This window comes from Ranitomeya variabilis, chromosome 4, assembly GCF_051348905.1.
Source record: "Ranitomeya variabilis isolate aRanVar5 chromosome 4, aRanVar5.hap1, whole genome shotgun sequence".
NCBI lineage: Eukaryota > Metazoa > Chordata > Amphibia > Anura > Dendrobatidae > Ranitomeya > Ranitomeya variabilis.
Genome location: NC_135235.1, coordinates 653,002,092 through 653,018,564, shown reverse-complemented (window position 1 = coordinate 653,018,564; position 16,473 = coordinate 653,002,092). Strand labels below are relative to the sequence as shown.

The following is a 16,473-nucleotide window of genomic DNA, read 5'->3' as shown; positions in this document are numbered from 1 at the left end:
TTGCGTCCGTGCGCCTATTTTTCCAAGAAACTGTTACCCGCTGAACGTAACTACGATATCGGCAACAGAGAGTTGTTGGCAATCAAACTGGCATTTGAGGAATGGCGACACTTCTTGGAGGGGTCGGTTCATCAGGTTACGGTTATTACCGACCATAAGAATTTGCTTTATTTGGAGTCTGCCAAGCGTCTGTCTCCCAGGTAGGCTCGCTGGGCATTGTGTTTCACGCTGTTCAACTTTGTTGTCACTTACAGACCTGGTTCTAAAAACACTAAGGCGGATGCTTTGTCCAGGTGTTTTCCGGGGGGAGAACCTCGGGAGGATCCAGTACCCATCCTCCAAAAGGGTGCTGTGGTTTCGGCTCTCACTACCGAGGTTGAGGTTGAGATTGCCGAGGCTCAGGAGGAGGTACCATCTGCGCTTCACATCAACAAAACGTTTCTACCGCTTCATCTCCGCTTAAAGGTTTTGGCGGAGCATCATGATGCTGTCCTGGCTGGCCATCCAGGGGTTAGGGGTACCTTGGAGTTGGTGTCACATCGGTTTTGGTGGCCCAAGATCCGACAGGACATGGTCTCATACGTGTCGGCTTGCACCACGTGCGCTAGGACTAAGACGCCCCGCTCCCGTCCTGTTGGCACACTACTTCCTCTCGAGGTACCTTGTAAGCCATGGACGGAAATCTCCATGGATTTTATCACTGACTTGCCTTCCAGCTAGGAACACGGTCATCTTGGTGATTGTTGATCGGTTCTCAAAATTGTAGCACTTTGTGTCTTACCCTTCGTTGCCTAACGCTAAACTCTGGCTCAGGTATTTGTGCAGGAAGTGGTCAGACTTCATGGGGTTCTGTCTGACATCGTTTCTGATAGGGGGTCTCAGTTTGTGGCAAAATTTTGGAAAGCATTTTGCTCACGGCTGGGGATCATGTTGTCTCATTCTTCGGCGTTTCATCCTCAGTCAAATGGTCAGACCGAGCGTATGAACCAAAATTTGGAACAGTACTTACGCTGCTTTGTTTCAGACAACCAGGAGGAGTGGTCGACGTTCCTTCCTTTGGCTGAGTTTGCCATCAATAATAACCGCCAGGAGTCATCTGGGGAGTCTCCGTTTTTTTGTGCTTATGGGCTACATCCTCAATTTTGTACTTTGAGTCAGAGGGGCTCTTCCGGCATCCCGGAGGAAGACCAGTTAGGAGCACAATTGTCATCAGTCTGGAGGAGAGTTAAACAGCGCCTGTTGAGTGTGGGTGACAGGTACAAACGTGTGGCTGACAGTAGGCGTGTGCCAAGTCCGGACCTGAGTGTGGATGACTGGGTGTGGTTATCCACAAAAAACATAAGACTCAAGATACCATCCCTTAAATTGGGTCCACGGTTTATTGGTCCGTTTAGGGTCACCGCCGTCATTAACCCAGTAGCGTACCGGTTGGAGCTTCCTATGGTGTACAAGATACACAACGTGTTCCACAGGTCTCTTTTGAAGAAGGTGGTGGGTTCCGTGGACATGGCGCCTATGCCACCTCCAGTCTTGGTGGATGGTAATTTGGAATTTGAAGTCTCCAAGGTGGTTGACTCTCGTGTAGTGCGCCGCACTTTACAGTACTTGGTACACTGGTGTGGTTATGGGCCTGAGGAGAGGTCCTGGGTACCAGCCTCGGACGTTCATGCGGATCGGCTGGTCAGGTTTTTTCACCGCCGCCATCCGGACAAGCCGGGTCCTATAAACCGTGAGGGTCCTGGGGTCCCTCATTTCGGACACTGTTCAGACCAGGTCGTTTGACAGACAGCGGTAATTCCGCTTTTGACCACTATGTGCTCATTGGCGTCGGCTAGGTTTTATCTAGATGCTTTGGGGTTAATTTACCTGCTGCTTGGATTGGAAGCTGGGCCATGCCCACTACCTTTAAATAGTTCTCCTGAACATTGGGCGTTGCCGATTATAGCTTCTGTCTTGTGCGTGGTTATCTCGGTCTGGAGTGGTGAGCTAGTAGTTGGAGTATCGTTGCTGGTGGTGTATTTCCCTTTGTCTTATTTGCTCCTTCCTATATTTGTATTTGTTTTGCCCTTTGCATTTATAGTGTATTCCTGTGTGACTGTGGCGTGGTGCTTATTTTTCCGTTATCCTTGTCTGTGCTAACTGTGGGTATTGGAGTGTGGACTCTTCACTGGGTGGTGGTTTCAGCCTAGGGTTGAAACAGGAGATAGGGCGAGGGTGGAGGCTCAGACATGCACACCATTAGTGTAAACTCTGAGAGAGGGTCAGTCAGGGTTTCCCTAGTCTGAGGGAAATCGCAGGGGCCCGGGTTATTAGCTCTTTCCTGCCTAGGTCTCCCGTGACAACGGGTCACTTGAATATGACAAGGTGAATACCTAACTACTTGCCAAGTAACGAATAGCCCGAATACCGTACTATTCATGTGAGTAACAAATTTTTTCAATCATTACTAGTCATGAGCTCTCCCTTGTGATGTGTAGATGGCTGTGAAGGTCTTGTGTTCGGTCTTGTTTTATTCACCAGTATTATAGATTTCTTTCTTTTGTAATGAGAACGGTGGAGATGGCAGGATTAGAGCTGATCATAGATGTAACTTCTCCATCTGTCTGTGACTTGTACAATATTTGTTTCAGGGTAAAGATCTGACCCATAATAATACTACAGAGACATATGTGTGGGGTGATGAGCGGTGTAAAAGGAAGATTCCTGCAGATAACAGGAAAGGTGAGTAGTAATCACTAAATGCAGAGAAATCACAGATTATCCTTCCTGTAGAATTCTGTTTCATGTTTAGGGCTTGTTCTCTCAAAACTTTTTGATGTGCATTTTTACTGACCAAAAGATTTAGTGCTTAAACTAAAGAACACCCTCTTTAGTATCTTTGTCTATTAAAACTTTTTAGATACAACATTTCACAGGCAAAAACTAAAATAATACAGTTTTCCCACAAAGAAACATATGGGGCAGATCTCTGTACAATCTGCTCTGACCTTTTGGCCATGTGATTGCTTCAGCCTAACTCCATCTACAGCAGGAAAGGATTAGTCTAGGCTGCTGATAGTGATTGGCTAAATCAGTCACGAGTTCATCCTAAAGAGGAGACACGGAGACTGGTGGGGCACCTGGCCATCAGTGGAAGGGGATTATTAAAAATAATTATTTCTCATAAAATATAAACCCTTCAGGGACTTGGACTTGGTATTAATGTGTATAGGACATGCGTTGTGCACCATTCCCACCATGAACTTAATGCTGTGGCCATACAGAAGAGCTAAGTAACCTCTTAAATGATGGACGTGTATGACCTCGATAAGGATTCGGAGAAAATGTAGAATCAGGACTTGTACAACGATAATCCAGCACCACATAGGTTAACCCCTTCATGACCCAGCCTATTTTGACCTTAATGACCTGGCCGTTTTTTTGCAATTCTGACCAGTGTCCCTTTATGAGGTAATAACTCAGGAACTCTTCAACGGATCCTAGCGGTTCTGAGATTGTTTTTTCGTGACATATTGGGCTTCATGTTAGTGGTATATTTAGGTCGATAATTATTGCGTTTATTTTTGAAAAAAAATGCAAATTTGGCTAAAATATTGAAAATTTTGCAATTTTCAAATTTTGAATTTTTATTCTGTTAAACCAGAGAGTTATGTGACACAAAATAGTTAATAAATAACATTACCCACATGTCTACTTTACATCAGCACAATTTTGGAAACAAAAATTTTTTTTGCTAGGAAGTTATAAGGGTTAAAATTTGACCAGCGATTTCTCATTTTTACAACGAAATTTACAAAACCCTTTTTTTTTGGGACCACCTCACATTTGAAGTCAGTTTGAGGGGTCTATATGGCTGAAAATACCCCAAAGTGACACCATTCTAAAAACTGCACCCCTCTAGGTACTCAAAACCACATTCAAGAAGTTTATTAACCATTCAGGTGCTTCACAGCAGCAGAAGCAACATGGAAGGAAAAAATGAACATTTCCCATTTTAGTCACAAAAATGATCTTTTAGCAACAATTTTTTTTATTTTCCCAAGGGTAAAAAGAGAAACTGGACCCCAAAAGTTATTGTACAATTTTTCCTGAGTACGCCGATACCCCATTTGTGGGGGGGAACCACTGTTTGGGCGCACGACAGGGCTCGGAAGGGAAGGAGTGCCATTTGACTTTTTCAATGAAATATTGGCTCCAATCTTTAGTGGACACCATGTCACGTTTGGAGAGCCCCTGTGTGCCTAAACATTGGAGCTCCCCCACAACTGACCCCATTTTGGAAACTAGACCCCCCAAAGAACTTATCTAGGTGCATGGTGAGCACTTTGAACCCCCAGGTGCTTCACAAATTGATCCATAAAAATGAAAAAGTACTTTTTTTTCACACAAAATTTCTTTTAGCCTCAATTTGTTCATTTCCACATGGGCAACAGGATAAAATGGATCCTAAAATTTATTGGGCAATTTCTCCTGAGTACACTGATACCTCACATGTGGGGGTAAACCACTGTTTGGGCACACGGCAGGGCTCGGAAGGGAAGGAGCGCCATTTGACTTTTTGAATGAAAAATTAGCTCCAATCGTTAGCGGACAACATGTCGCGTTTGGAGAGCCCCTGTGTGCCTAAACATTGGAGCTCCCCCACATGTGACCCCATTTTGGAAACTAGAGCTCCCATGGAACTAATCTAGATGTGCGATGACCACTTTAAGCCCCCACAGAAGTTTATAACGCAGAGCTGTGAAAATAAAAAATCATTTTTCTTTCCTCAAAAATTATTTTTTAGCCCGCAATTTTTTATTTTCACAAGAGTAACAGGAGAAATTGGACCCCAAAAGTTGTTGTCCAGTTTGTCCTGAGTACACTGATACCCCATATGTTGGGGTAAACCACTGCTTGGGCACACGTCGAGGCTCGGAAGGGAAGTAGTGACTTTTGAAATGCAGACTTTAATGGAATGGTCCGCGGGCGTCACGTTGCTTTGAAGAACCCCTGATGTGCCTAAACAGTAGAAACCCCCCACAAGTGACCCCATTTTGGAAACTAGACCCCCAGAGGAACTTATCTAGATATGTGGTGAGCACTTTGACCCCCAAAGTGCTTTGCAAAAGTTTACAATGCAGAGCCGTGAAAATAAAAAATCATTTTTCTTTCCCCTAAAATTATGCTTTAGCAAGCAATTTTTTAGTTTCACAAGGGTAGCAGGAGAAATTGGACCCCAAAAGTTGTTGTCCAGTTTGTCCTGAGTACACTGATACCCCATATGTGGGGGGAACCACTGTTTGGGCACACGTCTGGGCTCGGAAGGGAAGTAGTGACGTTTTCGAATGCAGACTTTGATGGAATGGTCTGTGGGCGTCACGTTGCGTTTGCAGAGCCCCTGATGTGCCTAAACAGTAGAAACACCCCACAAGTGACCCCATTTTGAAAACTAGACCCCCCAAGGAACTTTAATCCCATAATCCGAATAAAAGAAGGGTTTGATAAAGGCAGAACATTAGCACTTCGATTATAGATGCGGAATTAATTTACCTATTGAGGTATGAAGTGACACATTAGTGAATAAAAGTAAAAAAATCTTTATTAACATAGTTTTTAAATTACAATTCTTAAAAAGACAGGATGATGTTTACATCATCCTGTCTTTTTAAGAATTGTAATTTTAAAACTATATGTTAATAAAGATTTTTTTACTTTTATTCACTAATGTGTCACTTCATACCTCAATAGGTAAATTAATTCAGCACCCCCAAGGAACTTATCTAGATGTGTGGTGAGCACTTTGAACCCCCAAGTGCTTCACAGAAGTTTATAACGCAGAGCCGTGAAAATAAAAAATAATTTTTCATTCCTCTAAAATTATGTTTTAGCAAGCAATTTTTTATTTTTGAAAGGGTAACAGGAGAAATTGGACCCCAATAATTGTTGCCCAGTTTGTCCTGAGTATGCTGTTACCCCTATATGTGGGGGTAAACCACTGTTTGGGCACACGTCGGGGCTCGGAAGGGAGGGAGCACCATTTGACTTTTTGAACGCAAGATTGGCTGGAATCAATGGTGGCGCCATGTTGCGTTTGGAGACCCCTGATGTGCCTAAAAAGTGGAAGCCCCTCAATTCTAACTCCAACACTCACGCCAACACACCCCTAACCCCAATCTCAACTCTAGCCATAACCCTAATCACAACCCTAATCCCAACACACCCCTAAACACAACCCTAACCCCGACACACCCATAACCCTAATCCCAACCCTAACCCTAATCCCAACCCTAACCACAACACTAACCCCAACACACCCCTAACCCTAACCATAACCCTAACCACAGGCCTAATCTTAACCCTATTTCCAACCCTACCCCTAATTCCAACCCTAACTCTAATTCGAACCCTAACCCTAAGGCTATGTGCCCATGTTGTGGATTCGTGTGAGATTTTTCTGCACCATTTTTGAAAAATCCGCTGGTAAAAGGCACTGCGTTTTACCTGCGGATTTACTGCGGATTTCCAGTGTTTTTTGTGCGGATTTCAGCTGCGGATTCCTGTTGAAGAACAGGTGAAAAAAACGCTGCGGAATCCGCACAAAGAATTGACATGCTGCGGAAAATACAACACAGCGGTATTTTCCGCACCATGGGCACAGCGGATTTGGTTTTCCATAGGTTTACATGGTACTGTAAACCTGATGGAAAACTGCTACGAATTCGCAGCGGCCAATCCACTGCGGATCCGCAGCCAAATCCGCACCGTGTGCACATAGCCTAATTCTAACCCTAACCCTAGTTCTAACCCTAACCCTAGCCCTAACCTTAACCCTAACTCTAACCCTAACCCTAACCCTAACCCTAGTGCAGAAAAAAAAATATTTTCTTTATTTTATTATTGTCCCTACCTATGGGGGTGATAAAGGGGGGGTTTATTTACTATTTTTTTTATTTTGATCACTGTGATAAGTTTTATCACAGTGATCAAAATGTTCCTGGAACGAATCTGCCGGCCGGCAGATTCGGCGGGCGCACTGAGCATGCGCCCGCCATTTTGGGAGATGGTGGCGCCCATGGAGAAGACAGACGGACTCCGGGAGGCTCGGTAAGTATGAGGGGGGTGGATCAGAGCACGGGGGGTGGATCGGAGCACGGGGGAAGCGGGCAGGAGGACGGGGGAGCGGACAGGCAGACGGAGGGGACTACGGGACAGAACTGAGGACTGGGGAGGCGATCGGTGGCTGTGGGGGGGGGGCACATCAGGGTTTCCAGCCATGGCCGATGATATTGCAGCATCGGCCATGGCTGGATTGTAATATTTCACCATTTTCATAGGTGAAATATTACGAATTGCTCTGATTGGCTGTTGCACTTTCAACAGCCAATCAGAGTGATCGTAGCCACGAGGGGGTGAAGCCACCCCCCCTGGGCTGAAGTACCACTCCCCCTGTCCCTGCAGATCGGGTGAAATTGGAGTTAACCCTTTCACCCGATTTGCAGGGACGCGATCCCTCCATGACGCCACATAGGCAAGACAGGTCGGATTGGAACCGACTTTCATGACGCCTATGTGGCGTCACAGGTCGGGAAGGGGTTAAAACATCACTTTCATTCCCTGGTTAGGCTCGGGTCACACTGCGTTATGGCAGTCCGTTAGACGGACTACGTTACACCGTGGCATAGCGCGGTGTAACGCAGTCCGTTAACTCTGCCATTAACCCCTATTATCGGGCTCATTATTGCCAACGCATGCCATAATAGGCATGCACTAGCAATGTGCTGTCATTCAGTGACGGAGCCTCGGATGCGGGCTGGAGCGTCTGAGGCTCCGTCACCGCTAGCGCAGATGAATCATCTGCGCTAGCGGTATAGCTTAACGCGATGGCATGTATGCTATAGCGTTAACGCAGCCCGTCAATGCTATGCGTTGAATAGGCTGCTTTAACGCAGTATGAACCTGGCCTTAAAACTATTGCTTTTGTGCAGGCATTTGCTAACAAAAAACACATACACTTATGGCAACATCTCTGCCAACGCATTTCATGCTTGTTCACAGTCCTTATTCATAGCTTGGGGAACAATACCCATTATCAGAATTTTAAACACTGGTGACTACATGGTATAGGAATAATCACTTAATCCAATAGGAGAAAGTATGTCTTAAAAACATAGAAAAGAGATATAATAATAAAAAGAGAAAAATATACTGAAATATACTGTATATAAGATGGTGACAGATTTAGATGAGATCCATCTCTTCGAGCCTCAAGATTTAGTACTCATTTTGTCTCCTATCCATTCTCCTCCTCTTGAGGGCTTCTTAACCCTTTCAATACTATCAAGAGAAAAAAAGCAATACAGAAAAAGGTGCATACAAGAATAGAAAAGCAATTATATTTTATTAAACACCATATAGCACCAAGATAAAAATGCAAGTAAAAACAAAGCCTCCCCATGACTTGGTTTATTTGTGAAAAAATGGAAATTTGGCAAAAACTTTGAAAATTTTGCAATTTACAGCTTTGAATTTTCATACCCTCAAATCACAGAAATATGCCACACAAAATACTTACCGTATATACTCGAGTATAAGCCGAGGCACCTAATTTTGTCACGGAAAACTGGGTAAACTTATTGACTCGAGTATAAGCCGGGTATGTATTGTTCCCTCATCCCTGTTCTGCTCTGTGTGGCTTCCCCCATCCTGTGCTGCCCTGTGTGGCTCCCCTTGTTGTATGCATGGCTCCCCCGGTCCCCTCGTTGTATGCATGGCTCCCCCCATCCCGTCTTGTATGCATGGCTCAGCTCCCCCGGTCCCATCCTTGTATGCATGGCTCGGCTCCCTCCGTACCATCCTTGTATGCATGGCTCCCCCGTCCCATCTTTTTGCATGGCTCAGCTCCCCGTCTCATCCTTGTATGCATGGCTCTTCCCCGTCCCATCTTGCATGCATAACTTGGCTCCGCTCTCCCCTGTCCTCCCCCTATCATACTCACCCTCCTCGCGCCGTCGCTGCATGTCCCTGCATCTCTGTTGTCCCAATGGCAGCTCTTCCTGTGCTGAGTGGTCACGTGGTACCGCTCATTATAGTAATTAATATGCGTTCCACGCCTATGCAAGTGGAGACGCATGCATATTCATTACCTTAATGAGCGGTACCACCTGACCACTCAGCACAGGAAGAGCTGCCATCAGGACAACGGAGATACAGGGAGATTCAGCGACGGCACGAGGAAGGTGAGTATGATGTCACAGCCGCCGGCTCCTGCTCCTGCTCCACTGCTCCTCTCCCCCTCCCCCACCGGCTTTCTGGACCATGACTCGTGTATAAGGCAAGGGGGGGCGTTTTCAGCACAAAAAAAATGTGCTGAAAAGCTTGGCTTATACACGAGTATATATGGTAATAAGTAACATTTCCCATATGTCTAATTTACATCAGCACAATTTTGGAGCCAACATTTTTTTTTTGTTAGGAAGTTATAAGGGTTAAAAGTTGACCAGCGATTTCTTATTTTTACAAAACCATTTTTTTATGGACCACATCACATTGGAAGTTCCTTTGAGGGGTCTATTGGATAGAAGATGCCCAAAAGTGACACCATTCTAAAACCTGCACCCCTCAAGGTGCTCAAAACCACGTTCAAGAAGTTTCTTAACCCTTCAGGTGCTTCACAGGATTTTTTGGAATGTGGAAAAAAATGAACATTTAACTTTTTTTCACAAATTTTTTTTTCTTCAGATCAAATTTTTTTTTCAAGGGTAACAGGAAAAAATGTACCCCAAAATGTGTTGTTTAATTTTTCCTGAGCATGCCGATACCCCATATGAGGGAGAAAATCACTGTTTGGGTGCACGGCAGAGCTCCGAAGGGAAGGAGCGCCATTTCACTTTTTGAATGCAAAATTTGCTAGAAAAATTGGCAGACGCCATGTTGCGTTTGGAGAGCCTCTGTTGTGCCTAAACAGTGAAAATCCCCCACAAGTGACACCATTTTGGAATCTAGACCTCTCAGGGATCTGATCTAGTTGTATGGTGAGCACATTGAAACTTCAGGTGCTTTACAGACGTTTGTAACGTTGAGCTGTAAAAATTAAAAAAAAATCAAATTTTTCCCAGAAATATGTTTTAGCACAATATATTACATTTTCATAAGGATAACAAGAGAAATTTCACCATACAATTTGTTGTGCAATTTGTCCTGAGTACGCCGATACCCAATATGAGGGAGAAAACTACTGCTGGGGAGGGTTCGGAAGGGAAGGAGCGTCATTTCACTTTTTGAAAGCAATATTTCCTGGAATCATTAGCAGACATAATGTCCCATTTGGAGAGCCCCTGATGTGCCTAAACAGTGGACACCCCCCACAAGTGACACCATTTTGGAAACTAGACCCCCTCAAAGAATGTAGTTAGATGCGTGTTGAGCACCTTGAACGCCCAGGTGCTTCACAGAAGTTTATAATGTTGAGCCGTGAAAATGAAAAAAAAATCAAATTTTCCCCACAAAAATGTTATTTTGGCCCCAAATTTTGCATTTTCATAAGGTTTACAGAAAAAAATGCAACATACAATTTGTTGTGCAATTTCTCCTGAGTATGCTGATACCCCAAATGTGGGGGAATATTACTTTTGAGGCACTGTGCAAAGCTCAGAAGGGAATCGGTGTCATATTGGAGTTTGGATTTTGCTGGAATGGTTTAAGGGTGCCATGTCACATTGGCAGAACCCCTGAGGTCCCAGAACAACAGAATCCCCCTATATGTGAACTCATTTTCCAAACTACACTCCCTAATGAATTCATCTAATAGTGCAGTAATCATTTTGACACCACATGTGCCTCACAGAATTTTATACCACTGAGCGGTGAAGAAAGAATAAATTACATTTTTACCACTAAAATGTTGTTTTAGCCCCAAGTTTTTAATTTTTCTAAGGGCTAATAGGACATTTTTTTTTACAACAAACGTATGTCCATTGTTTCCTGAGTGCGCCACTACCTTACATGTAATCGGGAAATATTTTTCAGGCACCATGCAAAGCACAGAAGGCAAAGAGCACCAGATTTTACTGTTATGGTTTACAGGTGCCATGACCCACTGGGATAGCCCATACAGAACAGCCAGAACAGCAGAACCCCCATAAGTGACCCTATTTTACAAACTACACCTCTCAATGAATTCATGTAGGGATGCAGTGATCATACTGACACAACGGGCGTGTCACAGAATTTTATACCATTGGTCAGTGAAGAAAAAATAACTAAATTTTTACTACCAAATTTTGTTTTAGCCCCAGATTTTACATTTTCACATAAGAAGTGGGTAAAAATGGCACCAAAATTTGTCCCACAATACCCATACCTCCCAACTTTTGAAGACGGGAAAGAGGGATAAAGTTTGCGGCGCGCAAAGCGCGCCGCGGCAAATTTTAGGCCACGCCTCTGACCACACCCATTCATAATTAGTCACACCCATATCCACGTCCCAACCACACCCATTTAGCACTGCTGATCACACTGTTTCATATACAATAATTATAAACAAAAAAATATGGCCACACAGTGCTCCATACTGTATAATGACCACACATGATGCCCCATACTGTATAATGGCCACACATGACGCTCCATACTGTATAATGAACGCACATGATGCTCCATACTGTATAATGACCGCACATGACGCTCCATACTGTATAATGACCGCACATGACGCTCCATACTGTATAATGAACGCACATGATGCTCCATACTGTATAATGAACGCACATGATGCTCCATACTGTATAATGACCGCACATGATGCTCCATACTGTATAATGACCGCACATGATGCTCCATACTGTATAATGACCGCACATGATGCTCCATACTGTATAATGACCGCACATGATGCTCCATACTGTATAATGGCCGCACATGATGCTCCATACTGTATAATGACCGCACATGATGCTCCATACTGTCTAATGACCGCACATGATGCTCCATACTGTATAATGGCCGCACATGATGCTCCATACTGTATAATGACCGCACATGATGCTCCATACCGTATAATGACCGCACATGATGCTCCATACCGTATAATGACCGCACATGATGCTCCATACCGTATAATGGCCGCACATGATGCTCCATACCGTCTAATGGCCGCACATGATGCTCCTTACTGTATAATGACCGCACATGATGCTCCATACTGTATAATGACCGCACATGATGCTCCATACTGTATAATGACCGCACATGATGCTCCATACTGTATAATGAACGCACATGATGCTCCATACTGTATAATGACCGCACATGACGCTCCATACTGTATAATGACCGCACATGACGCTCCATACTGTATAATGAACGCACATGACGCTCCATACTGTATAATGAACGCACATGATGCTCCATACTGTATAATGAACGCACATGATGCTCCATACTGTATAATGACCGCACATGATGCTCCATACTGTATAATGACCGCACATGATGCTCCATACTGTATAATGACCGCACATGATGCTCCATACTGTATAATGGCCGCACATGATGCTCCATACTGTCTAATGGCCGCACATGATGCTCCTTACTGTATAATGACCGCACATGATGCTCCATACTGTATAATGACCGCACATGATGCTCCATACTGTATAATGACCGCACATGATGCTCCATACTGTATAATGACCGCGCATGATGCTCCATACTGTATAATGGCTGCACATGATGCTCCATACTGTATACTGGCTGCACATGATGCTCCATACTGTATAATGACCGCACATGATGCTCCATACTGTATAATGACTGCACATGATGCTCCATACTGTATAATGACTGCACATGATGCTCCATGCTGTATAATGACCGCACATGATGCTCCATACTGTATACTGGCTGCACATGATGCTCCATACTGTATACTGGCTGCACATGATGCTCCATACTGTATACTGGCTGCACATGATGCTCCATACTGTATAATGACCGCACATGATGCTCCATACTGTATAATGACTGCACATGATGCTCCATACTGTATAATGACTGCACATGATGCTCCATACTGTATAATGGCCACAGTTCTCCATACTGTATAATGACATACAGGCACGCAGCTCACACACACGCTCACACACATGCACACATCTCACACACACGGCTCACACACACGCAGCACACACACAGCTCACACACGCACGCAGCTCACACACATGCAGCATCACACACACATGCAGCCATCACACACACACGCATCCATCACACACACACACAGCCATCACACACACGCAGCCATCACACACACACACGCAGCCATCACACACACACATGCAGCCATCACACACACATGCAGCCATCACACACACACACGCATCCATCACACACACGCAGCCATCACACACACACGCAGCCATCACACACACGCAGCTATCACACACACGCAGCCATCACACACACGCAGCCATCACATACACACCAGATACCTCATACACACCAGATACCTCATACACACATGACACACACACATGCAGCATCTCACACACACACACAGCATCTCACACACACACATGCAGAATCACACACACACACACACACACACATGCAGCATCAGACACACACACACACACATGCAGCAACAGACACACACACACACACATGCAGCATCAGACACACACACATGCAGCATCTCACACACACACACACATGCAGCATCTCACACACACACACATGCAGCATCTCACACACACACACATGCAGCATCTCACACACACACATGCAGCATCTCACACACACACACACATGCAGCATATCACACACACACACACACACACACACACTCTCCTCTGTGGTGCAGGGGCGGCTGATGTCCATGTGCAGCTCTTCAGTTTCTCTGGCTGCTCACAGCTCTGCACTGTCCCGGCACCTCCCCCGTCTCTCCTTCTCTGCCGGGATACTAGATAAGAGCAGGAGAAGCCAGAGCTCCGTGCACACACAGGAGGTAGTGAGTCGCTGACCTCTCATCTTGATCGCTGCTGGCTCTCTCCCTCAGTGTGGCAGGCAGCGCAGCGCCGCACAAGGGACGGGGTCGATGGGGAGGTGGCCCAGCTTTTATAAAAAAAAAAAAACAGCCACAAACCTAAGTTACTCAGGTGCCGCCCCCTGCATTGTCCCCGCCCTAGGCACGTAGTGCGGGACAACTAATGTCCCTCCCGGGATCCCGGGGCTGACTGTAAAAATCAGGACAGTCCCGCGGGATCCGGGACGGTTGGGAGGTATGCAATACCCCATATGTAGCTGTACAGTACTACTTAGCTATATGGAGACATTCTGGAGGAACATAGCACTATTTGCCTCCTGGAGCACAGATTTTCCTAGAACAGTTTGCGGACTCCATTTACAGAGCCACTTAATGCTAGGAGAGCAGAATTCCCCTTCAAGTGACCACATTTTGAAAACTATACCCCTTGGGAAATTAATCTACAGGTGTAGTGACTCAATGGCTATTTACCAGAAACAAACAGCAATGAATGTTGCTGAGTGAAAATTGCAAACTGCCATTGTAGTGATCGGTACGCTATAGTGACCAGTACGATGTAGTCACCAGTACGTTATGCCCAGCCCGTGCTTCTGGAGGCATGCACCCATAATTTAGGTGTGCTCTTATTGCTTCAGAAATGCCAAACTTGGACACAATATGAGGTTAAGGTACACTGTGGGCTCAGAAGGGAGGGGAGCATTTACAGTGGGTGCAGAAAGTATTCAGACCCCTTTACATTTTTCACGCTTTGTTTCATTGCAGTCATTTGGTAAATTTAAAAAAGTTCATGTTTTTTCACATTAATGTACACTCTGTACCCCAACTTGACTGAAAAAAAAAACAAATGTAGAAATTTTTGCAAATTTATTAAAAACGAAAAACTGAAATATCACATGGTCATAAGTATTCAGACCGTTTGCGCAGACACTCATATTTAAGTCACATGCTGTCCGTTTCCTTGTGATCCTCCTTGAGATGGTTCTACTACTTCATTGGAGTCCAGCCGTGTTTAATTAAACGGATAGGACTTGATTTGGAAAGGCGCACGCCTGTCTATATAAGACCTCACAGCTCACAGTGCATGTCAGACCAAATGAGAATCATGAGGTCAAAAGAACTGGCCAAGGAGCTCAGAGATAGAATTGTGGCAAGGCACAATTTATATAATAATAATTTAGATCATGCAGAAAAGTGAAGCAGGTGGACATATAACCATAAGAAGCACAGCAACCCAAGATCCATTTTTAGCCATGATTCAATGTCTATTGAAAAATAAATACACATTTTTTTGGCAGGTAACTTGACCGTGATCTTAGAAAAATACCTGATATTTTCAGGTTTTAGTGCAAATGATCCTAGTATCACACCCGATACCTTTGAAGAGCATCCCATTATGTCAGACATACCTCTCGTCCTTAAGAAAAATAAATGTAACAAAAGGGATGGTGAGCATCAAAGCGCACACACAAGAAAGAAGCCATTTTCATGTTCAGAATGTGGGAAATGTTGCAAATCGAAATATGATCTTGCTAAACATCAGAGAATTCACACAGGGGAAAAGCCATTTTCATGCTCAGAATGTGAAAAAAGTTTTTCGGACAAATCAACTCTTGCTCAGCATCAGAAAATTCACACAGGGATGAAGCCATTTTCATGTTCAGAATGTGGGAAATGTTTTAATTGGAAAAAACATCTTGCTACACATCTGAAAACTCACACTGGGGAGAAGCCATTTATATGTTCAGAATGTGGGAAATGTTGTATATCGAAATATGACCTTGCTAAACATCAGAGAATTCACACAGGGGAGAAGCCATTTTCATGCTCAGAATGTGAAAAAAGTTTTTCAAACAAATCATCTCTTGCTCGGCATAAAAAAATTCACACAGGGGAGAAGCCATTTATATGTTCAGAATGTGGGAAATGTTGTCTAATGAAATATGATCTTACTAAACATCAGAGAATTCACACGGGGGAGAAGCCATTTTCATGCTCAGAATGTGAAAAAAGTTTTTCAGATCAATCCTCTTTTGCTCAGCATCAGATAATTCACACAGGGGAGAAACCATTTTCATGTTCAGAATGTGGGAAATGTTTTAATCGGAAAACAAATCTTGCTAAACATTTTAAAATTCACACAGGGGAGTAGCCACTTTTATGCTCAGAATGTGGGAAATGTTGTAGAACGAAATTTGATCTTGCTAAACATCAGAGAATTCACACAGGGGAGAAGCCATTTTCATGTTTGGAATGTGGGAAATGCTGTATATCGAAATCTGATCTTACTAGACATCAGAGAATTCACACAGGAGAGAAGCCATTTTCATGCTCAGAATGTGAAAAAAGTTTTTCAGACAATTTATCTTTTGCTCAGCATCAGAAAATTCACACAGGGGAGAAACCATTTTCATGTTCAGAATGTGGGAAATGTTTTAATCGGAAAGGAATTC

At 44.2% G+C, this 16,473-nt stretch overlaps 1 protein-coding gene across 1 annotated transcript in view; it reads left to right on the top strand.

The window, feature by feature from the left end:
- Window positions 1-16,173, top strand: part of LOC143767430 (uncharacterized) — a 59,310-nt gene extending 43,137 nt beyond the window's left edge. Inside the window, exons 10-11 of the mRNA XM_077255765.1 lie at window positions 2,631-2,721; window positions 15,319-16,173. Coding sequence (XP_077111880.1) covers window positions 2,631-2,721; window positions 15,319-16,172 — 945 coding nt within the window. The 3' untranslated portion in view covers window position 16,173. The remainder of the gene's footprint in view (window positions 1-2,630; window positions 2,722-15,318) is intronic.
- Window positions 16,174-16,473: the final 300 nt, after the last annotated feature.